Below are 26295 nucleotides of genomic sequence, written 5' to 3'. Positions count from 1 at the left end.
CCTGAACTTTATTTTTTTTTTTTTTTTTTTTTCCAAATTAAAGAGGTCTCGTGTTTATTCGCAATTATTCGAACAGCGCGGGCAAATGAGCAACGAATACTCGCACACCTGTGCGATGCTCACTACTCGAACATTTTTGAGTATAAAATACATTGTATAGATCCATAGGGAAAACTGCTCTCAGATAGTCGTCAAAAAATGTCCACAGCTGAGATAATCTGATTCCAAAACATGGTTGCGTAAAAGATGATTAAATTTCATAGAAAATCGTATCGAAAAGTCGTACAAATTTAGATATTTCTCAATAAAAAGCATTATAGCGACAAAATATATTAAAAATATTGTAAAATTTCCAAGCCAAAGATATTATATATTATTTAACATTTTTTTTTTTTTGTCAATATTCTATTTCTTTTAATGTTACCATAAAAATTCAAATTTGGCATAGCAACCCCGCCAAAACGCTCAAGCAAAAAGACCAAGCACTCACACTATTCCACACTTAGGTGCCTGTTAAACTCACACCGAGGGTGTCTGTTAAAAAATAGGAAGCAGAACAGTGCTCTTACTTATATTTCTGTACAATGCGGGTATATCGAGCTTTTTCGAGTAATTCGAACAATACTGTTGATTATTTTGACTTTTTTGTCAGCATTTGTTTTCTGTTGTTTTTAGCGTTACAAATTATTTATACAAGCTAAGGAAATGCTAATAAGTAAAATTGATCATTTTTGTTTAGCTGCTCAAATTGTTCAAAAGCGCGAAAATTTCGAACAAACATTCGAGTAGTTGAGCAATGAAGGAGTTTCAAGCGAATTTCGAGCTACTCGGACTGCCCGTGCATTTGGAGCTCTAATACTTATGAATGTACAAGTATAAGTACAGTAGATTCTGAATAACTTGGGATATAAGGAGCGCATAAAATGAGTTATAGCGTTTTTCGTTTTATAGGAATTCAGTATTGGCGGAAGTTTTATTTACAAAAATTAGTAATAAGATGTTTTTATTTGCAATTCGGTTAAAAAAGTAAGAGTCAGATGTTTCTTTAATGAAAAAAAATCTGTTTTATATTTTTACTCAAATTATTGCTGCGCAACTTATGGGCAACGTTTTCTAGTTTTAAAATATCATTAAAAAAACCAATATCGACTTTTGATTGCAGGCAAAGTTTTTCAAGTCATTCAAGAATTCAAGATAAGCGAAATGAAATGAGCGCCAAATGGTTAGTTCCAATTTGCCTCCAATTAACATTTATAAGGCATACAAAGTTATGGGTAGCATTTCTAGAAGGTTTTTCGTGTAATAAAAATATATTTAAGGTGCGATTTCAGTGAACTATTTCGTCAATTATATGTTTAAAATTATGAGATTTTAAAAATTAAAGCGTACGAGTTATAGAAAATTATGGAGTGCATGAATCTAAGAAAACATAATGCGATGTTGTGTGATCGGCAAAAAAAATAGATCTATCGGAAAGTACTACATATATTTTTATAAGCTGCAACAATTTTTGCGACAGCTTTAGCGACATTTCACTGTAGTTAACAAATACCTGCGTTGTTTTGAAAAACTTTTGTTGCGTTCTCTTTATTTTTATTTACACTTTTTGTATTGTGTAAATTTGCGTATTCCTTGGAACTGCTAAATGAATCATGCCACTCATACATAAAATATAATACTTATTTGCATATTCAAACTTTCAAAAAATGATGCTAATGAAGATGCTGAGAAGCGCGTAAAAAAAATAACCAAAATGAGTCAAAAAGGAAGTTCATACAAACAAACACATACTTTGATATACCTATACGCTTTGTGTCATGCAATTTTGTGATTTTTCGTTGAAACAAATTGTTGTTGCAAAAATTATTTTAGTTTTTATGTACTCGTACAGTAATCCAATAAATTTTGGTGGACCACCTCAATCGAACTTGTATTTTGTACATACAGCTTTGATATTTTACTTCGATCTATAAGCCGGCGCATTTTCCATACAATTTTAAGGTCTATTCTATTCGCCATTTCCCCGCTCGCTATCTGTATGCTCGTTTAACTTGACGAAAAATTTGCATGCGAAAGCACCAACAAAGTTGACGAGTAAGATTCACCGCTAGCGAGTATGGCTATAGCTCATTAGACTGGCATGGCGCACTGCCTTACCAACTCATGTAATTTAAGGAAGCTCTCTTCCCGCGTTGCCGACATATATTCATTTGAATCAGTTGCTTCATCTATTCGCCACTTGCTAAGTCTTAGGGGAAAGAAGAGAGAAATAATCTCAAATTATAAATATATTCTTTGCTTTGCAATTATCTGTGTTATAGATAATTATTTTTACAAATGTAAGGAGAAATGTAAAAGTAAAAGCTAAACAAAATGGATGCTGGCAAAGAAAAGAGAGAATTTGTAGACATAATTCTAATAAAATTTTTCTTAGAAATTGTTAATTATGCATTCATATTACAGAAAAAAGCGTTTTTTATCCATAGACGCTTTGGCCCGTTATTGCTTATTAGAAAATGTAATATAATATTAACCTTTTTTCTACTGAGTCCAAAAATCGTCGTTTACGAATTCAAATTGCACTCTTAAAATATTTACTACTTCGCTTCGCTGTTTCTTCATATCGTTAATAATAATTAAATAAACCAAAAACCAAAAAATATTCCACTAAAAAATTTCTATTAAAAGCCTTTTAAAACAGTCTTGACAGCTGATTGTTAATTTTGTAGCTTATCTTTTGCAGCTTAATTTTTGTCGATTTATTGCTAGTCACTGTATATATGAACGCACTTTTACTCATTTAATTTAAATAATTATTTCATTAAATATAGTGCATTCTCCTAGAAAAACCATCTCAATCCTAGTTTCAAACTTTGTGCAATTTCTAACCAAAAAATGTAACAAATTTTCATCAAACACTCACACTTGCGAATCAGAATTTTTAGAAACATTTCGGGTACGCACCTTTACAGCTCATTTACTTTTAATTTGATTAGGCGTAAGTTTTAAATGGCTCAAAAATGGCCGTGATTTGACTTTTTGTTTTTGCTGGCGACCTTATGCTTTTTCTCTATATATGGAATGCTCGACATTTTTTATATGGAAGAAAACACCTAACACATCTTCACATACATAAAATATTTCAAACGGTTCAACGAATAAGTAAAAATTTGATGCCATATGATTTCAAGCACAGGTATTTCGATAATAACAGTTGCTTCAAACCTGTGTAATGGGGGATTGAAGGAAGAAATGTTGGCGTACAAACAAAAGCAAAGCACGTCGAATCCAAGTTTCAAGGTTATGCTCTGAATTTGTTCGCATCAAACCACAATACACGAAGCCGCTGAAACCGAATAAAACCGACTTCAATCGATGCGTTTGAATCGATCACAAGTTGCAATCGTAGTATGCACTATGCATTAAGTTCAGCCTACATTTACACGTACGCAGAAAAAAGTCTGAGTTTTGTTTTTTTTTCTACAACAATTAAGTATGCATACGCATTTATTTGTCTAGGTATTAAGCCTGTATATCGATACTCATACATATACATATATATTTGCGTATGTATAGTGATCTTGAACTCTTGCAGCAAGCAGGTCAGCGTGCAGCTTTATTGCAGAAAACCTCAATTCTGAGCACTTACAGCAACTGAGAACGCACTTACTTACATACATATGTATGTGTGCTTATGTATATGAGCTACTCGCATTATTTGTTGGCTAAGTAAAAAAACAACAATAATGAGCTTTATCATCTGCTTTAAATTGAAATCTTTAGTCTGATAGCATTGCTAATGTTTGTCTAAATACGTACATATATATGCCATATGTACTTATATATTACTTTCCGAATAATGAACTGAAAGCACGATTAATCGAAAAAAAATAAAAATAATAAAGTACCTAGAACCATTAACCTAAGTACTTAAATATATTAGTATTTATTCTGTTTTTTTTTCTAAAAATGTCACTTACGTTTGGCGCAATTTTGATTTTTTCATCAATCTTCTTAATTTCCTATTATATTTGTGGTACTTACAGACGTATGTACGTTCATATATATGTGCATAAATTTGATTTTAATTGACTGCGCGTAAATTTTGCCGTAATTACCGGCTACTTTTAATGACAGTCGTCAATTTCGCAATTAAGAATAATTGTACTCTTTAAAAGCACGCGCACACATACACGCACTTGTGGCTTTGTAGTTGTATTTTGGTACGTACTTTCGTACAGCGGCAAATACACAAATCCATCCGAATGAGACAAATGCGTTTATTTCAATATTCATACAACTTTTTATTTGTATTTTTTTGGTTACATACCTAGAAAATAAATGTTAGCAAAGTTCTAAAATATCAGTGGTAGTTTATCTGTTAGTCCAAGTATCAGCTGACAGTCGGCTTTTCAGGCTTAATTATATTAGGTATATACTCGTATGCATACGTAAATATGTGTGCTGCTTCTGCTTCTGCTTCTGCATTTGCTTTTATTTTTATTTTCGTACTATTTTTGTTTTTCTTCTTTTTGTTTTTTGCTCGTTGCTGTAATTAACTTGTACATTAACCTGATCTTTATTTCCTTTTTAATCGTTGCTTACAATCACGTATCTGTTTTTTTTTTTTTTTTTTGTATTAAATACAATGAGCAGTTAAGTAGGTTAGGGTTATTTTGCAACAAAGTTGAGATGTTTTTTTCCATGGCTACATATGAGTTAATTTCTTTATAGATATATTTTTTTACCCAGAAAAAAACTCAAGTGATTTGACTTAATTTGTATTGCGTTGTAAATCATCAACCTTAAATTTCATAGTGAATTAGCAGGTAAATAAAAAAGAAAACTTAGTATATATTTTTTTTCAATTGTGAGCTGATGAATTCGGTGAGCGTACCAGCTTAAGTCGACTTGAGATAAAAACGAAAATTGTTTTCGTTATAACGTTCTAAATGCTTGCTTGCTTGTTTGCTTAATTTTCTAATTTTCTGTTTTTATTATCGTTATTCCTTATTTAAATTTTTGAAAAAAAATATTGAGATAGTTCACTGGAGTAACCCAGCATAACAATTAAACTAAAATGGCTATGCGTCTAGACTTTGGATTCGCTACTATGTCCAATGACCACAGAACAGGTTTTTAATTTCCATAAAGGGTGCTTGCTGCAAGTTCTCTGCTTAAGTCTTTCGTATAAGTAGAACTGGACTGTTCGGCTGTGAAAAAAATAATGTGCTTACTATGTATCTCTATGGCTGATGCTTTATGCTCTTTATCTGGGAGTTCTATGTAGCCAAGCACACAAAGTAGGCAAATCAGTACGCACAATTAGTGGGTTTCTTAGAGAGATTGAATAAAGAAAAAAAGTAAGCCAGTAAGCTACACAGAAAGCGAAAGCAGTTATTTGTAGTGATTAAAGTGAGCAAACGACAGGCGCCTTTTTATTGTTGGAATAATTTTATTTAAAAAAACTATATTTACTAGTTAAAAAAGTGGTAAAGCAACAAAAAAATATATTTTATTTTCTAGAAATATATAGGCCAGAAAATGCTTTAATAGTTAGGAAAAATCTGCCCAGATAACAAAAATTTTAAATAAAATAAAAATAAATAAAAAAGAGATAAATAAATTCGATAAACTACACAGAGGGCGAAAACAGTTATTTATAGCGATTAAAGTGAGCAAAAGGCAGGCGCCTTTTTATTTTTAGAATAATTTGATTAAAAAAAGTATATTTACTAGTTAAAAAAGTAGTAAAGCAACAGAAAAATATTTATTTTCTAAAAATATATAGGCAAGAAAATGCCTCAATTAGTTTAAAAACAATGTGGGATAAAAAAATATTTTTTATTAAAAAAAAATTAAAAATTTTATTAAAAAAATATTTTTTATTAAAAAAAATTAAAGCTTTTATTAAGAAAATATTTTGTATTAAAATATATTAATACATTTTTTATTTAAAAAAATATTTTTTTAAATTAAAATTTCTTCTTAATCCCTTTTTAAAAATGCCTTAATTAGTTAGGAAAAATGTGCGAAAAAAATAAAACTATTAAATTAAATAAAAATTAATATTCAAAACCAATAAACTACACTGAGGGCGAAAACAGTTATTTATAGTGATTAAAGTGAGCAAAAGACAGGCGTCTTTTTATTGTTAGAATAAATTTAATTAAAAAAATATAGTTAAAAAAGTTGTAAAGCAATAAAAAATATTTATTTTCAAAACTATATAGCCCTGGCAGCTAGTGCTCTTTTTCAATATTAACGTAATTAATTTAGTTTAATTTGTTAATAAATAATAATAATAATAATAAAATAAAAATATATAGGCCAGAAAATGCCTCAATTAGTTAGAAAACATGTGGGGGAAAAAATATTAAAAAAAAAATATTTTTTATTAAAAAAACTTTTTAAATATCAAAAAAATATATTTTTTATTAAAAAAATATTATTAAATTTATTTAAAAAAAATATTTATTTTCTTAAAGTAGAACTTCTTCTTAATCCTTTTTTAAATATAGTCAGACCTCGGACGAATAATAATTAAATAATCTCTCTAGTGATATTATTTACCAGTACAGAAAATACAGCTGTCTTTAATTTTTGAAAATTGATTTTCATGTCTAATAACACGTAAAACTTGCATTGCTGGGAATAAGCGGTTATGTAAACAGAGAACATTGGCGATCATTCATTACATTTCTCCAAACCTCACAGAGAAAAACCCACGCCGCCAGGCTGGTCCGCCAAAGCTTAATTAATTTGTGTATTATTTTGCTTTATATATCCGAGGGTTCCTATTTATAACTCTGGCCTAAAAATGGAAAAAATAACATTGATTAGTTGAAAATGGCTGAAAACCATTTTTTTTTTCGAAATACTCTCCATGAGTATTTGATCTTGCATTCGTTTAAACCAATTTTCAAAGCATTTTTCCCAGCCGCATTTCCATTTTTTTAATTCCGTGGAATCCAACGCGAATGCGCCTTTTTTACCACAAGGTGATCATGCAAAATCTTATTGATGCTCGCCACACGTCTTACTAATGCTCGAGAATGTCTCAAATCCGGACTATAGGGAAAACACTCTCGCATATTTAAAAACAAACTGTATCAAAAAATATTAAAAACCGTATGAGTTATCATGCAGGCCGTGCCGGAAAAAGTAGTTTCGTGAAAAATGAATTTAAAGTTTGAGGTACAGGAGCGTGCGGACCCCTCTCTATCTACAGAGTGAACGATATGAAGTGTTACCAACTTCACACTGCTTGTATCTGTAAAACAGCTCATGACATCAACGTCAAAATTGTTCCAATGACAGTTCAATATATTGTTTATAAGCCATCCAAAGCATTTGCGTCTCAGTTTTGTTGAATTTTTTTTTCTGTGATGGAACTCAAACGTAATAGTGTGATTGCATTATATTTGGCTGGAAAATCACAACCAGCCATTGTTCGTGAGCTCAGTCACCTCAAAGTGAATAAAATGTTTGTGTATCCCGCTATGGAGGTAGACCAAAAAAAACGCAACAACGCCAGAAATGGTTCGGAAAGTGAACGCTCGTCTTGAACGAAATCCACGTCGAAGTGGAAGAAAAATGGCCAAAGAACTGAAAATATCGCAAGACAGCATTCGGCGCATATTGAAAAAAGAGCTCATGGTCAAGGCTTACAAGTTCCAAAAAGCACACGATCTATCACCCCAGCAATAAAAATTCGGGGCGAAAGAGCAAAGGAGTTGTTGCGCTTGCACGAACGTGGCGAATTTCCTAACATTGTGTTTTCTGATGAAAAAAAAATTCCCAATTGAGCAGTTCATAAACACTCAAAACGATCGTGTTTACTTGACCGAACGCTCATACGAGAATTTGAGCCTACGTATGGCCACTCGAAGCAATTTCCCATCGCAAGTAATGGTTTGGGCTGCAGTGACCGCTGATGGACGCTCTCCAATCGTTTTTATCGAGCCTGGTGTCAAAGTGAATGCGACTTATTATCGGGAAAATGTTTTAGAAGCTACTTTAGAGCCGTGGACACGCAAACATTTCGGTCGTAGACCATGGACATTCCAACAGGACTCGGCACCGTCTCATAAAGCTCGTGTGAACCAAGAATGGTTAAAAAATCATGTTCCACACTTCATTTCGTCCACACAATGGCTTTCGAATTCGCCAGACGCAAATCCGATGGACTATTTCATCTGTTCCATTTTGGAGAGCAAGGTGAGGACTAAAAAATATGCTAGTATGGATGCGCTGAAAAAAGCCATTACATGAGAATGGGCCAAAATACCTGAAGATCACATTCGTACAGCATGCAACTCATTTTTTGACCGCTTTTTGAAGGCTATAGTCAATAAAAGCTAATTTCACAGAAAAAAGTTTTGGTGTTTTGAATAGGTAACACTTCATATCGTTCACCCTGTAGTTAATGGGCCGAAGAAGCTATAATATTACAATATATTCTTAAGATACTATACTTTCGAAATATCGAGAAAAAAAGCGATTTTTTGAAAATTCTGGCCGTATGTAACCCCTTAAGTTACCAAGTAGCACCGAAACTACCCAGCATTTCGCAGTTTGTAAGAAATCACGAATCAACCGCATGGGTGTCAAAATTATTTACTTTTTCCGTTTCTACGCTTCTTTAATATCCGTATATACAATTTTTTTAATTTTTATAATGAAATAATTTTTTAAAATAATACTTAATTATGCAAAATCTCCTTTCACTTTACTTAATTCACCATATTATGGCATTTCCAGGTTTAATTTCTGAATTGGCTTTAGTTACATAATTTTTTAATTTATTTTTTACCACAAGCGCCGCATTGTTTATCGCTTTCTTATATCTATAATATTTCATTTTCAGCGTTTTTTTCACTCTCTTCAATTTATTTTCTATTGTTTTCGCTTTTAAATTTTATTTCTTATGCAAACACGCACATTCATTGAGCTTAATGAGCATCCCATTTTGTAATGAATAAATTATAAACTTCCTCCGCATGTATTTATAGATAAAACAGATGTATGCATGTATGTATGTGCGTATGTGTGTACGTATGCATGTTTGTGGTATATAAATCATTTGTGAATGTGCGACTTTTTCATTGACAGAAGACAATTTTCTCTGAATTTAATTCAGTTATGCATCTTGATTTGCTTGCGTGTGAATGAATATTTCAGTAGCCAATTAATACTGCGCAGTAGATCAGGTGATCGATCGATTGGAATATTCTATTGTATGGTTTACGACTATCGCCAGCTTTGTGAGCGTTGACAATGTAAGCGTAATTAAAAGTGATTATTTGTTGCAATTATAATTGGATGATTGTATGGTATATATTTCTAATTATAAATTTTATGCAAATGCACAGGTACTGTAAATGCTTGGAAAACGGCGATTTATAATTAGTTTTAAAAGGTACTGCTAAAAGAAAAAAATACGTACTTAAAACAGGTCTGAACTTACATACATATGTATGTATATAGCCGTGCACATTTTAGAAACACTTAGTTGCGGGCTGGCTATTAATTTTTCGAATCAAATAAGCTCGGTGACAATGAGTGTTATACATGGTGGCACAAAATTAATCACCCCAATGGAAGATTTATAATTTTTGCAAATGGAGGCGTCGTATGCCAATCATATTTGACACTTGTGAACTAGACAGCTGCAGTATACGAACAGGCAAGCAATCGAGCGCGTAAAGGTCGAAATTTTCCCTCACTCAAAATATTTTTTTTTATTTAGTACAAAGAAAAGTTTCTATCACTCAAAATCATTTTTTTTTTTATTTAGTAAAAAACTTATTCAAAAACAAAACTGCTTGATCAGTAACTCAGAGCGTTTAGTCTTAATAAAGGGTGGTTAAATTTCAAGGGCCGATGTTGAATGTGAACCACACCTAAACGTCCACGACACCGTTGGACTTCTTTCTTTGGCGTTATTTCAAAGAAAAGGTTTGCGTCGGTAAGCCAGCAACAATTCAAGAGCTAAAGGATGAGATAATTCGGCACATTAACGGCATAGAATCTCAATTATGTCTCAGCGTCATCGAAAATTTGGACCATCGGATGGAGGTGTGCCGCCGAGGCAGCGGCGGCCATTTGACCGATATTTTGTTCCATACGTAATTCATCCATACCAATATTATCATAATAAAGAGAAATAACAATAGTTTCCTAAAAAAAATTGTATTTTATTCAAAATTAACACCGGCCCTTGAAACTTAACCACCCTTTATATAAAAATTGGGCGTGATTTTTATACGATCTCAATAATATTTGTTTGGGGGAAAAAGATATCCATTATTTTAGTATAAAATAGAAGCAGGCTGTTAATCGTATCACTGAGTCCATCGTAGAACTCCGCTGCGATCAAGGCGCTTCAAATACCATAAATTTACTGCCACGTGAATTCAAAAAAGTGCTGCCAAACTCAATGGAAGTGCTTCGACACCAACTGGAAGGAAGTAAACAAACATGTTTTAGCTAAAAAAATATTTAGTTTGCGCAATTTTCAATTATTTGCCTTCTTTTGCGAATAACATTAATTCTATTGGAAGTGCGGTAAAAATATTTTTGAATGAAAAAAAGCAGCAATATTTAAGAATACTTCAAATGCAGCAGAAAATACTGAAAAAAATATCTGAAAGTATTGGGGTTAGCATATGGTCACCATTGACATCATTGAGGACCAAATCTGCCTGTCGTGCTTGGAGGAGGCGGATAGCACTGAGCCCTTTCTCTGTGAGTGTCCTGCCTTTGCTAGAGCACGGCTACGAGTTTGGGTTCTGATGTCGTGAGAATGAGTAATATTCGTTTTCTAAAACTGGAGGATATTTACAGATTTGCCAAAGAATCTGGAAAATTCGCACAGGACTAACTACCTTTGTCTTTGTCTCCATTATTTCCTATCTCTTTCTCTCATACTTTTCTTCTTTTCTCCTTGACCATCTACCCTCTTTCCAGAGCTCTAAATACAATGGGCATTTTAGCCTGAGTGTTCTAGGAGCCCCCAAATCTCCTGGTGCTCCTTGCCTCGACCTTTTCAAATATCAACATTTTCAATTGGAAATGTATATATAGGTATATATATAATTGGCGCGTACACTCTTTCTGGGTGTTTGGCCGAGTTCCTCCTCCTATTTGTGGCGTGCATCGTGATGTTGTGCCATAAACGGAGGGGCCTACAGTTTTAAGGCGACTCCGAACGGCAAATATTTTTATGAGGAGTTGTTTCATGGCCGAAATACACTCGGAGGTTTGCCATTGCCTGTCGAGGGGGGCCGCTATTAGAAAAAACTTTTTCTTCATTTTTTGATCTTTCACCGAGATTCGAACCTACATTCTGTCTGAATTCCGAAAAGTAGTCACTAACCAACCCATTCAGCTATGGTGGCCGCCGGAAAAAATAATGGAAAATATTAAGCTTTTGGAATACGCTGACATTTTGCAAAAAAAACACTTGGCGGCTGAAATATTTAATTTTACAAGTCTTAAATTACAGATTTGTTAAAAAGTTTTCACTAAACAAATCCACCGCTAAGCTCCTAAGCAATATTTTTCTAAAGGGAACAGATCCTTTCTCTTTTTGGCATGTGGTGTTACCCTCTCTAAATTCTTGATTTTGTTGTAATAATTCCAACAACTGCGGGTATTGGTGATGTGTTGTTACAATTTTTTACCTGAAACGAAAAATCACATAGAGCAAAATTTAACAAAAAAAAATTATTAAATTTGATACTCACATTTTACTAAATTATAGTATTTTTATATGTTAGTGAAATAAACTTGGTTACTCCTTCTGAATTTTATCTTGAAACTTTGCTTCGACAACCAAACACGTCGTAACAAATTCTTTGAAAGTTCTACTAAATGGCGCTACAAATAAGTTCAGTAGTATCACTCTACGAATTTCGAATGTACAGCGTAGCCAATCGAACTCAGTGATGCCTTTTTCGTAGAATCTACGAACATCGTAACTCGATGGATTCAGTGATATGCGCTGAGTATGTATGGGAGTTGCAAGCAAAATATGCATAATAATTTGTATGTAAGTATGTACATAGTTATGCATGATGAAAGCGCTTTACACACATACACACACAGTTTTATATATAAGCACATACCAAAAACCCACCAATCCAAATGACTGAGCCAAAAATAGTTGAGTGGTTGGATGAACGGTTGAAGCAAGAAGTCAATAAACTCTAAGCTTTTCTTGTTCGAAATGCATACCGGAAAATTGTTTGGAAAATAAAACTAAATAAAAGGCAACGATGGAAATCATTGAAGTAGAAAAAAATGTTGTTAAATAACAGCAACGCAGATTTGTGTAAACGTCACAATAAATATTTTGCAGCAATAGGTTTCTGCACTGGAGTATACGAAAATATGTATCTATGTATGCATGTACATACTTGCAATGACATGCATAGGAGAAACGTGGAGAAAAATTGCCGTGTATTACAATGTGGCCATAAGGGCAGGCGATGTTGTTGAAGAAGATGTTGCCGTTGATTGTTACAACGCAACCACAATTTTTTACTTATGTAATATAATTTTGTAGCCGAATGGATTGCTGCGGTTCGAAGGTCGGTGAAACACCAGAATGATTAAAGAGCGTTTTCTAATAGCGGTCGCTCCTCGGCAGGCAATGCCAAAGCTCCGAGTGTATTTTTGGCATGAAAAAGTTTCTCATAAAAAATATCTGACATTCGGAGTTGGCTCAAAACTGTAGGTCTCTCCATTTGTTGAACAACTTCAAGACGTACACCACAAATAGGAGAAGGAGCTCGGCCAAACACCCAAAAGGGGTATAGGCGCCAGTGATATTTATATATGTATATATATAATATAATTTTTTGTGTTCCATTGACTTATAAAGTTAAATAAAAATGCGGAAAATAAAAAGAATAAAAAACAAAGTATTAAATTTTGGTTGGCAATCAGCAACAAAGCAATGTTACTCTCTTTATATCCAACTGCTCCTCCTTAACAAATTATTGTGCTCGTTAAACGTAATTTTCTATAAATATTTTCAAGCGACGTCATGCAATGGTGGAGATGCTCGCCACAATTACGTCACACTAAACAATAGGGAAAATTATTTAACTAGGCAGAAAATGGTAAACAGGTATCTGTAAAAATTACTTACACGAAAAAGCGACCTAGAAAAATTGCATCCGATTAAAGGGACGGCCGTATTTTCCTTGATTTTCATTAAAATTATTTAAAATGAAGAAGTCAATATATTTTTTTCAAAATTGACATACAGTTTATTTATGCATTAAAATAATATAAAAATTTTTATTTTTATTTTAATCATCTAAAGCGGCGGATGTACACTCAATTATTTAAGGAAGGTCGCAGCGGGGCTTCTCAATCAGCGGGCATTGTAGCATCGGCGTCAGCGACCTGAATATAAAAAACCAAAAATTTTTTTGTTTGTTAATGTCATAATTTCGATATGAATTAAAAACAAATGAAAAAAAAATTGCGGAGCAAAAGGCATGATTCAATTATTAAAGGTTTGCTCACTAGTGACACTCGAATTTTGACACTCCCTTACAAAAGGTTGTATTTAAGAAGGTGCATAAAAAAGAAAAAATTCAATCCTTTTTGGTAAAAATGGTAGCAAAATAGTATTTTGTTACTTAAATGGAAACAAACTGCGAACGGTTTAAAAAATAAATTTTAATTAATATTTGAATGTAAATAATGGTATAGATAGAAGTGATTAGCGGAAATTGCCTAGTCTAATATTAAAACAAGAAATTATTTCACATAGTCCAAGATTTTATTTTGTGAATTAATTTTTAAATTTAAAACCAATCGCGACGTTTCGCCAATATGAACTATTTTGTGAAAAATATATTAAATAAATAATTGGCACGTACAATTCTGTTAGGTGTTTCGCCGAGATCCTCCTCCTATTTGTAGCGCGCGCTCCACAATTGGAAGGCCCTACAGTTTAAAGCCGATTCCGGTAGATGGTTTTTTATGAGAAGCTCTTTCATACTGGTACTGTGCTTTTCTAAGCCTCCTCTGGACACTTCATCCATCCATAGGAAGGTGGGCTCATTGGAAACAAGTTCTGCCAACTTTTTTATAATGAGGTCTGCAATGTAATCGATTACGTCGGGACTATTCAATAATTCTCCCTTCTGTTACTCTTTAGCAAACGCTACCTCTTTGCAAAACATGAGTTCCGTTTAAATCACCACATCATAAAAAATAAAGCTTTGTAAATTCTCCATCTCGATCTCGGATTGGGTCAAATACTCTATCATGTCCTGACTTTAGCGGTATCTATTTCATGTCTTACTACCATAGTTTTGAACATACCGATGAAAAATCTTGAGCGAATTGTTGCTGGTAAGCAGTCCATTTTGAAAATGAAATGTTTTTCTACAAATTTTACTTTTCCTCCACTTTTAGTCAAAATTTCTAGAGCTAGCAACCCAGTGTCTTACTAAGGGAGCCGATTTGTCAAGAGGGAATGAGAAAGCTGCTTACTGAGCAAATCTTTTATTATTGAATCATGAGCAAAAGGCTTAAAAAAATGAGTTTTTAGGCGAGTTTCCCTACTATTTTTGCTTCGAAAAAATTATTTTTTCGAAAAATTTTCAAAAACTTAAATTCACATAGAAAATATGTAATATCACAAAAAAGATGTGTGCAAAATTTCAGGGAGATCCTCAATAACATTTCGAGTTATCGTGTACGCCAATTCGAAAAATATAGTTTTGAGAAAAACGCGTCTGAAGTTTGAATACATGAAAATTCCTCTCCCAGCGCTCGAACGCAAAGAATAGAGTCGTCACGCTGGACGATCTATAATATAAGAAATACTTAAATTTACGTTCTAAAAATTTTTTAACAGGATTATATTAACATTCTATGAAAACCAATTTTTTTTTTCAAAATTTTGCAGGTATTTGTTCCCTTGAATGGTGGCTATAGCATAGGTTTATCTACATTTATAAAATAATAAAGGCATACATCACACCCTGATTATTGCTGACTTCCTCAATTCTCTCAACTTATTTCTAGGTCGCGCTGGTAGTGCCCTACTCCTCCCTCAACCACCTGAGCGAATTTCCTTGGTCTCATACGCAGACGATTATTCGATATGGCGCACGACAATGGCGTTGTGCTCAAAACTAAATGGTTATCTCTTTTTAATCCTTCTCCCTTCTTTACTGCAACGAGCCAACAACTTTTCCCTGCTAAATGTACGGCTGGCTACCTTATTTACGAACTGGATGAAGTAACTGGATATAACTTTCGATATTTTGCTCTCTTTCTGGGTGCAACAAAAACAATAAAGTCCGTAGGTCACTAGCCCATAGCACTTGGGACAATTCTTATTAAGGACCATAAAAAAATATGCAAATGCAAGCAATTCTTGCATATTACCGCAGGAACTCCGAGTGTCATTATCGATGTTCCACCACCCCCTATAGCAGTCAACGAGCTTTAACTGCCTCATGAGGTTCGCGTTATTCTGGCACTATTATTATTCGGCCCAATGGCCGCGCATTCGACCTAAAAGATCACAAGTTTTAGAAATAGTTAAAACTAGTCCTTTGACTGGCACTACTTCCTTAAATGCTTTCCATCAGGTTCTATATAACCTAAATGTTCCCTGCCTCAGGTTGGGAATTGGTTGAAAACTAAACTCTTTAAGAAAATTTTCCGCCTTGCGATGTTCATGCGGGTCCATTTGATCTCGATGAAAGATGTGCAGTCTTGCCTTTGCCAAGGCGATACAGCTGCACAAGATATGTTCTGTGGTTTCGTCATCCTCCAGACAGAGTACACACTCTGCCTCTTTCCCAATGTGAATTTTTGAGAGATGGTAATTTAAGTAAGAGTCAGAAAACCAACTATTTTCCATATGTCTACTTTGCGCGTGCTATGCAGTTCCCTGGTGTGGGTAACAGGTCTTATAAGCCTTTTGGCGTGACGGAACTATTGTGTGACTTCCCAATGGGTGATTCTTTGAGCGTTGTCTCAACTATTTACCCTGCGTTTAGCTTCTGCCCGGTTGATATCACAGTCGTGTAAGTCTGCCAGCGATTTATAATTCCAAGACTAGTTCAAGTAGCATTAGTAGTATATTTACATAATTCAGTGAGGTCTAACTTGTTTCATTAAATTTTATTTTACTTTAAAAATATTAAAAACAATTTTTGTTTTTTATTTTTTCAGGAACTTCCACGCGCGGAGGCACTTTTGGGCAGGGAAAATAGCGATGAGGTGGACCTTCAAAATTTGGACAAAGACGTCAGCGTGAAGAAGGTCGAAATTAAAACTGCACCCACCCAGGTTACCGCCACCGCCACAGATGACAGCGACTCCAGTGACAATGACAACTCCTATTCCGATGTTGATGATGCCGAGGAACTGAAATACCCTGGTAAAGTGCCACTTGAATTGGACTTGAGCGATTTGGCAGCTGCTTTGTTGCAAAACAACAAAAAGTAAGTACATCGTTCCACAATCCCTTCCACTATAGTACCTAAACTAATCTCCTATCATTTGCGTTATGCGCGCGACTTTTCTCCGCACTAGATCCCGCATGAACTGTGTTGTTGAGCGCAAACATGCCGAGGAAATCGTGGATTCGCCATCGAAGACTGTTGCCTTGCCTTTCGGCGTCAATCTCACCACCGATCCCAAGAAGGCGCGCATTACCGGTGAACGCATCTCAATCTACTGCGAAGGCGGCAATGAAAATAAAGGCGCCGAAACACCAGAATCAGCGCGCAACAACAATCGGGAAGAGGACGATGATAATGATGAGGAAATCGAGTCGAATCGGCCCATGTTCATTCCATACCAACGCATTCCCATTCCATTCGCTCAAATTCCACAACGCTTCCCCTTGACTCACATGCCCCAACGCATGTTGCCACCTATGCCCCCAATGTCGGCCATGTCACAGATGTCACAGGAATCGCAACAATCACAGCCCCAACAATCCTTCATCCGTCAAATGCCACCACCCTTCCAACACTTGCCTATGCGTCCACCTATGCCACCACAAGTGATGCAAGCACCACATCCCGATGCACAGCAATCGCAACCAAATATGTTTGTGCCACAGACCGTACGCATTCATGTTCATCAGATACCCATTCGTGAAATTCACATGGCTGATGATGTGCCAGTGCAAATACCATCACAGCAACAGGAATTGCCACAATTCCAAATTCAACGTCTACCTCTTGGTGTCGCCCTGCAACGTGCCGGTATAACCGCCGATGATTTGCGCAACATTCAGCGTATGGCTGAAGATCGTATCACCGACGAGCTGCGACGTCTTGCTGCCGAAGAGGCGGCTGAGTCGACGGAGGGCAACAACAGTAACAACAACAACAACAACAACAATAACCGTGATAGCGAGGAACGTGACGACTCATCGTCTGATGCACAAATGTCCAACGAGCAGGAACATGCCGTTCGCCAACAACAACAGCAGCTACCCCACCTAGCGCAGCCGCAACAGCCTGCCATGGCGCCAGAGGGTTCGATGCGCATGGAGCAAGCGCCACCACAGCGCCTAATACTGCAACCGCTGCCAGAGCAACCCCGCGACACCATGACACCACCCATGCCCGATCAACCACCCATGATGCAATATGGTCGCGCTAACTTCGGACGCAGTCTGGCACAGCCGGTGCGCATTCCAGTGCCAATTCTGCAGCCACATAACGAGGGCGAGATGGGCACTTCCATCGAGTCGGAAAGGCCGCACTGTAAGTACTGAAAATAAAAATCCATAAATGGATGAATTTAAGTTTGCTCATCGAATGCCTCTTCCTCCGCAGTTGTTCAGCCACGATCCGTTTAAACATTGAGCCTGTGATTGCTGCTGCTTTCGGTCGAAGATATTAAAGTTAGAAGTGCTAGTCCCACACTTCGCTCTGTTCGCCTCCGTCGTCGCTCCGTCTGTGCATCCGGAAGCAGCTATACGCCAAAAAATTTTATACCATTCATATTCTCGTTTCTTTTCTGCACAAAATAGATATGTAGGTAACTGCAAACAGTTTCAATGAAAGGACCAGGATCAGATAATATTGTTTTTGCCACCTTACCAACAACAACAAAAAACATTTGAATATCAAAAACAGTTAAATTGGGATAAATGCACAGACTCTTACAGAAATAAAGACAATTTGTATTTTATATTTTCTGTTTCTATTTTATCTGTATTTGTAATTTGATGCGTACTACGTATTTCATCAGCTGCACGTACTATATAAGTATATATGTACATATGTATTGTATTGTTTAAATATAAATGGAGCCGCATTGGTGTATCTTCCAATCTGTAAAATTATATGAGCAGCCTTTTATTATTTTATTGTTTTAATTATTTTAAAATTAGACATTTGATAAACATTTTAAGAAATGAAATCGAAAAATTTGTAAATAAATTAACTATTTTTAATAAAAGCTTTTTATTTCCATATTTACACAAACAAACAACCGAAATGCGCTGCCCTGTCGTTGAGCCAGAGTAGTGAGCATTGGAACAACAAATCAGCTAATACAGAAATCAGAAAGTATGCAGTCTCTCTAATAGATTCCAAGAAATGGCATTGTATGGGCTTATAATATTATAAAGGGTTTTCCAATAACAGGTGTTACTTTGAATTGGATTGCGCTATCGATTTTTTATGGCCGGAATCGGATGGTATTGATCTGGAAAACGTTTATTTTCAACAAGACGGCGCTACGTGCCACACAAGCAACGAAACCATTGATCTTTTACGGGAAAAGTTTTCGGACCGTGTTATCTCTCGAAGAGGTGATCACAATTGGCCACCGAGATCTTGTGATTTAACACCTTGTGACTTTTTTCTTTGGGTTCGCGTGAAAGAGAAGGTCTACGCCCACAGCCCAGGGTCAATTCAAGATATCAAAGATGGAATTCGTGAGGCTATCGTGGACATAGGGCAGCCACTTTGCAATTCGGTTAGGGAAAATTTCATGAAAAGGATATTGTCCTGCAAGCGTGGTCTTGGTGGTCATTTGCCTGATGTTATTTTCCACTATTAACGGCATACCTTCCTCTTTATAATAAAATAAACATCCGATCATCTATATAAATAAAAATTAAGCCGAAAAAAAGTGTGCATTTGTCTCCGGTAATCTCAGCAACGCGTGTAAGGAAAACAATAAAAGTTTCACACATTGTTGGTGTTTCTTTGGCAAAGGTTTCAGTGAAGTTTGGTTGAAATCTGATAACGCGTGTGTGAGCGGTGCGTCGGTTAAGTGAGTGTGTTTTTGCTATTTGCCGCACGTATTTTTTGTACCGCACAGGGCACTCATTAGAATTGAATACATTTTGGTCGTGTGTGTCTGGGCCGATTATTATGAAATTTGGTATATATATATATTTTTCTACGGTGAAGGTTAGTATAATATGCTTATTGATTCCACTCGCCACCAGGTGGCGCTGCCGAAGGCCAAAACGAGGACCCTAGGATGTGTTTTTACATTGTGGGTATCAAATCAAAGCTACTGATGAGTGCTTTAATACAGAGTATTTTTTAGATCCCTGAGTGACAAGGGTCTCGAGATATAGCCGAAAAGTTGGACCAAGGTACCCTTGGATGTGTTTGTACAATATGGGTATCAGATGGAAGCTGTTGATGAAAGCTTTTAAGTGAAGTAATTTTTACTGCCGGGATAAATAAACGAGATGGAGCTGGAGATGGAAGAGGAAGAGAAAGAGGAAGACCACTCATTATTAAAAATTAAAAAAAAAAATTTTAAATGTTACATATACGCTTATTATATAAACGTTAATCTGAAGTCAGTTATAGTGAAAAATTCATTGTATCATTGCCGACGTGATTGGTGATCCTTAATTTTTTGCAGAAAGGTTATGCTAATATGAGATATTACCTATGTCATTCATATATTTACGTATTACCTGTGTACTCACAAATATACGGTTGAAGCAAATATATGTCAGTTTTTTACTTCGCCTGGAAAACACTTCACGCAAAAAAGTCATTTGCACCTGAACACATAGCTGGGTTAAAGCGGAGGGGAATAGAACAGTTATCTTCTCCTTCTCCGTTTTTTCGCACACGACAAAGTGTATGTATCATACGATTGATGTTGTTGTTTATGTGTAAAGGGGAGCGCATCTATGCAAATGCAGAACTCAACAACGACGCGCTCAAACTTTCTTTCTGATCTGATTAGGGGAGCGCATCTATGCACATGCTAAACTTGAAAATAGGAGCACCGATTATTATGTTGAGAAACATAAATCAACCACGACTATGTAATGGCACTCGATTTACAGTTAAGAGATTGATGAATAACGTCATTGAAGTAACAATTTTGAATGGAAAATACTCTGGTGAAGACGTTTTAATACCGCGAATACCAATGATACCATCGGATATGCCGTTTGAATTCAAACGTCTTCAATTTCCTGTTCGCCTTGCATTCGCGATTACTATTAATAAGTCACAAGGCCAAACTTTATCAATTTGTGTTATTGATTTAGAATACCCATGTTTTTCTCCTGGCCAACTTTATGTTTCATGCTCAAGAGTTGGTAAGCCATCGGTATTGTTCGTTTATTCAACAACGCATGGAAAAACGAAGAATATTGTATACCAAAGAGCATTACAATAAAAAAGGTAATAAAGTAAATCACATCAAACGTTTTTTAATTGCTACTACTATTTAAAACTTCTTTCATATCTATTCATGCCCGAGAATTTTTATAAAATACACACAGTATTTTTCGGCTTAATTTAATTAATTAATCTAGATTTTTTTAAAGACGACCAGCGGAACGGGCGGGTTTTCGCTAGTTTATATTAAAAAATAGCATTTTTCTTTGAATATCAAAATAACACCTCTTATTGGAAAACCTTTCATACACTTATAGAATCTGTATCAGAAGACAAGAACCGAGCTCAAAAGAACTCGGAACTTCAAGATATATTTCGTTCTGCTTTTTACTGCATAATAATCCCACACAAGGGCTACGACGCCAGTGCTACCTCAGATTAGTTTCGTTCGAAACTTTCCCGTAAACGAAACCAAATAAAAATGAGTGAGAAATACGCGAAGCGTTTTGAGGCGGTATTTTTATGCACACATTCGAAAGAGCCGAAATTATCTTATGCCCCGGCTGTAAAAGTGACTAAAAAATCAAAAAAGTTGGTTGTGATGTGGAATCAGCGGTATAAGGTGTAAAAAAATGTTGATGACTTTTCCGAGCGCGGCTTGAAGCGAATGACAGCAAAAAATCACGATAAAGTGATCGTCCAATATTTTAAGCGGCATCCCTTTTTTGCGAGTACGTCAGTTCTTACTAAAAACGGAATAGATGTGAGTATCAACACCATCGAACGGCAACTGAAGGAGGCGCACATATCCTACAGTCGCACATCATCAAAACCACTGCTCTCAGAAAAACACATTGAGAAACAATAAAACAAGAAAACGGCGCCACAGTATTGGACTGGCCTTCCCAGTCCCCAGACGCCAACCCCTTTGAAAATGTGTGGGGAACTATGAAAGCGCATCGTGCCGGAAGGCCAGTCCATGATTTAAAGCAACTCGTGCGTCAAGTTCGCAAAATCTGTACCTGACAACGATAAAGACTATGCAGCGAGTAATTGCGACTCGCAGTTTTGTACGTTTTTTTTTTGTCGGGACAACTAGCAAGTGCAGCACTCAGACATTAATTCAGTCCATTGTACAGTTTTGTACATACTTTCATGTAAAAAAACTTAAATATATATATTTTATACTTCACGAATAATTACGGTTCCTTTTTTCTGACACAGACTGTTTTCGAGCTCCTCCTTCTATTTGTATTTGTCTCTGGATGTTGTTCGAGGGACTTACAGTTTTAAACCAACCCGAACGGCAGATATTTTTTATCAGGAGCTTTTTCATGACAGAAATACTCTCGGAGACTCGCCATAGCCTGCACAGGGGCGACCGCTATTAGGTATAAAAACGATGGTTCGAACCTACATCTTCCAAATATTAGTTTGGTAAGTCGATCAAACAAATTAAAGTTTATGCTCGTCTTTTGTTAGTTCCATGCAGTTGTGAGTTACAGGGTGTTATCAAGGGAAGGCAGCAAAGACAAAATTCACATTTTACAGCTTTTCTTTGATAAAGGCGAAAATGAACGCCAGGCCGCTGAATTTGTGAATGGTGTAACAGCTAATTACGTGCAATTTTGGGGTCGATTCTGGATCGGTAGGAGTTCTGCGACAATATCCAGAACGCATTGGACCAAAGTTACGTGGATCTCTAGGGGTAGCTGAAGCTCTGCAATAAGTGGTGGTTGGACGTTTGATCCTGGATCTCGTCGGAATGTTTAAGATTCTAGCAGGTGTCTACAGGGATGAAACCTACGGTAGCATCCGAGTAGAAACTGTTCATTGAGCAACTTTTTTTTTTTTTTTTTTTTTTTTTTTTTTTTTTTTTTTTTTTTTTTTTTTTTAAACTTTATTTTGTATTCTGTCTATACTTACAATTCTTAGAAGACATTTTACAAATATTTGGTTACATTTAAGAGTGCCTTTGATTTTAGTATTAAAGGAATATTTCCAGTGAAATATCCTTTCTAATAAATAATTCAATATTTTATAGATGGCTCTTGGACGAGCTGAATTGGTGTTTTTCTTTTCAACCTTAAAAAGACACATGATGGTGACATGAGGGTAGAGGCCAGTTCATTTGGGTGCGATTGAAGTCGATTTCGGTATTTACTGGTTACATTTTGTATTTCCTCTTTTATTGAAGGGATGTCTAAGTCCCGATGAATTTGGGCATTTGTCACGTACCACGGAGCGTTAACTAGGGTGCGTAGAGTCTTGGATTGGAAACGCTGCAGGATTTCCAAGTTTGAATTTGACGCAGTACCCCACAGTTGGATTCCGTAAGTCCAGACTGGTTTTATTACAGATTTGTAGAGGATAAGTTTGTTGTCCATTGAGAGGGTGGATTTGCGGTTTAGCAGCCGGTACATATTACGAAATATTAAACCTAGAGCTTTCCTTTTTGTAAAGATATGCGTTTTCCACGTAAGCCGTTTATCTAAATGAATGCCTAGATATTTAGCACTATCACATTGCGGAATTGGAATACGGTTTAGGTTGATTTGTGGGCAGGTGGTTCTTTTCGTGGTAAAGGTTACGTGTTGAGATTTTTGTTCGTTTACTTTCAACCGCCAGCTCCGGAGCCATTTGGAGATTTTATTTATGCTTATTTGGAGCATATAAGAGGCTTCTACGGGATCCACTGCTGTCGCCATAATAGCGGTGTCATCGGCAAACGTGACAGTTAGTACACCTTTTGTGGTTGGCAGATCGTATGTAAAAATTAAGTACAGGATTGGACCTAATATACTGCCTTGTGGGACCCCAGCTTTAATTTGTTGGAAATTGGAAATTTCATTTTCGTAATTTACGTAGAACATTCGTTGGTTTAGATATGATTTAAGGAGAAAATAGGTATTTAGTGGTAATTTCGTTTTTATTTTAAAGAGTAGGCCTTGGTGCCACACTCGATCGAAGGCTTGTGATATGTCCAGGAAAACTGCTGAATTGATTTGTTTTCGGTCGAGCGCTGTTTGTATTTTTTCGACAAGTCTATGGACTTGCTCAATTGTCGAATGCTCATTCCGGAAACCAAACTGATGTTTCGGAATTATTTGTTTGCGTTCGATAAAAACCATTAAACGTTTAAGGAAGATCTTTTCAAAAACTTTTGACAGTATTGGTAGAAGACTGATAGGGCGATAGGATTTCACTTCATCGCCTGGTTTTCCTGTCTTGAGCACCATTTTAATTTCTGCTACTTTCCATTGAGCTGGGAAAATGTTTCTGGTTAAGCACGCATTAAACAAATGGGTAATGAAATTATAGGGTTCAGGAGGTAGTTTTTTGAGAATTTCGGCCGTGATGCGATCATATCCTGGTGCCTTGTGATCTTTTAGCTTTTTAATAGTGCTAACTATTTCACTTTTGGTGAACTTCTTCATCGGTAACTCCATTTGGTAGGGTTCGTTTAAAAAGGCAGCAACAGTGCTGTCAAAACAAAGATCACCTTCAGTATCGTTTGGTGTAAAAATGTCTTTTAGATATTTAGAAAAAAGCTCAGATTTCTCGATTGCGGTTTTCGCCCATCGCCCATCTTTTTTACGAAGTGGAGGACGGTGCTCTTTTGTGGTACTTACTTTTTTGCTGACTTTCCACAGGGAATAATTGGTGAGGTGTGTTGGTTCCAAACCCCATAGAAACTGCCTCATTTCTTTATCGTGTTGCTCTTTCAATAATAATTTTATTTCTTTTGATAATTTGTTAAAACGGCTTTTATATTCATCTTGTTTGTTGCCATATTTTTCTTGCCTGGCGTTTCTCTTTCAGTTTGTTTCTTAGAAAGATACCGATGTTTGCATTTCTTTGTGGACGAGTATGAGGACTCACATGAGTGGTGGATGACCACGCTGCATCCTGGATGCATTTTGTTAGATATTCGGTAGCCTCGATTATATCTTCCTCGATTTTTAGAGCAACTTTTATGCCGAGTGTCGACGTCAAAATGGTTTTAAATTAAGTCCAATTTGTACGGCTGTTGGTAAGTTGGCAGTTTTGGGGCCTATTTTCGAGTTTATCATTTATTGTGATTATCACTGGCGAATGGTCCGAAGAAAGATCCCGGCATGATTTACAGGTTATCTGCAGGTACGATAGACCTTTGATGACACAAAAATCAACTAGGTCGGGAATCTTTTTTGGGTCTGAAGGCCAATAAGTTAGCTCTCCCGTTGAGAAAACTTTCAAGTTCATTGATGTCGTTGCGTTGTGCAATTCGCGTCCCTTTGTTGTCGTGAGCCGAGAACCCCATAGTGTATTTTTTGCATTATAGTCACCTCCTGCTATAAAGCGTGCTCCCAGGGTTTTAAAAAACTTAACATATTCTATATTTTTAATTTTGTGTTTAGGTGGACTGTATATTGCAGAAATAAGTAATGCACCGATTGTGTCTTGTACTATGACATTTGTTGCTTGAATTTCATCTGTTCTATAATGTGTAGATTCATAGTGCTTGATTGATTTCTTTATAAGAATAGCAGAGCCTCCGTGAGCGGATCCGTCAGGATGCATTGTGTGATAGAAGCAGTAGAAGGGAATATTGAAAAAACTCTTTTTGGTGAAATGGGTTTCTGATACTAAGAGGATATCTATATCGTGTTTTTGCAAGAAAATTTGTAACTCATTTGAGTGTTGTGACAGTCCATTTGCATTTCACAAAGCAAGGTTTAAGGGCATTGAGCAACTGAGCATTTTGTTGTGCTCCTTGATTGGGAGCATTTGTGCCTCATTATGTAGGTGTTGTAGGGGCGACATCAAAAGGCATCCCGTGGCTGTCCTGACTGCAGTGTTGTGGCATGTCTGAAGCTGCATCCACTTGCGAATCACTAGTTCCAGGCGGCCAGACAGGCGCAGCATAATTTTGAAACGACCGGCCAACTGCTTTAAATGTCGCCAACAACATTTCTTTGTCTTTGCCCCAAGCACTGTCGGCTCGCGATTCGAGGACCTTGTCAAGGTTTTAGACTTTAGTGGCAATTGCGGTTGTGTGCGCAGAGAAGAAGGAAATGTTGGGGTTGTTAACAGTCGGTATTCGTGTGTCGTCGACTTTGATCTTAAGTTGCAGTTTGACCTCCTTTGTCCAGATGGTAAAGAGGGTGGTCGTGGACTTAGTGGGGGAAAGGTGTAGATTTCTCGTAATGAAGAAGCGAGAAAGGCAGGTGAGGTAGTCGTTTACTTTGACGCACAGGCCATCAATGGCATTGTCCGACGCCATTATCGTACAGTCGTCGGCGTAGAAGACCGGGGAAACTCCCTCTGGCGGCTAGGGGAGCTTCGATATGTAGAAGTCGAAAAGCAAGGGGTGAAACGACACCACATGCGGAACACCTTGCTTTATCTACCTCTGTTCAGAGATTTGGTCTCGTAATATTGCCGACGAGTGTCGACCACTCTGATAGTTCGCGGACCACCTCTTCAGCCCTGGCGCGAGTGTCGACTGTAAAATGTGATCTAGTAGCGTGGAGTGGCTGACAATGTCGAAAGCCCTCTTGAGGTCCAGCGCTACTAGGACAGACCTCTCGCAGAGGCGTTTTTAGTTATGCCCGCGGTTTATCTGCGTGTTTATGGCGGTCAGTCCTGATGTGTGGCCGGGATTAGATGTTTCGTGTAGAGTGAGAGTAGGAGGGCT

The 26295-nt window shown here is 36.3% G+C and overlaps 1 protein-coding gene across 2 annotated transcripts in view; it reads left to right on the top strand.

Annotated features, from left to right (window-relative positions):
- Positions 1-18352, top strand: part of LOC129240259 (uncharacterized) — a 61156-nt gene extending 42804 nt beyond the window's left edge. For both annotated transcript variants that reach the window (XM_054875944.1, XM_054875945.1), the window contains 3 exons: positions 16219-16490; positions 16582-17768; positions 17841-18352. In XM_054875944.1, coding sequence (XP_054731919.1) covers positions 16219-16490; positions 16582-17768; positions 17841-17863 — 1482 coding nt within the window. In that variant the 3' untranslated portion in view covers positions 17864-18352. The remainder of the gene's footprint in view (positions 1-16218; positions 16491-16581; positions 17769-17840) is intronic.
- Positions 18353-26295: the final 7943 nt, after the last annotated feature.

Source organism: Anastrepha obliqua, chromosome 3, assembly GCF_027943255.1.
Source record: "Anastrepha obliqua isolate idAnaObli1 chromosome 3, idAnaObli1_1.0, whole genome shotgun sequence".
In the NCBI taxonomy this organism is placed as follows: domain Eukaryota; kingdom Metazoa; phylum Arthropoda; class Insecta; order Diptera; family Tephritidae; genus Anastrepha; species Anastrepha obliqua.
The sequence above is the reverse complement of the archived record's forward strand: the minus strand, read 5'-3'. Positions and strand labels throughout refer to the sequence as shown.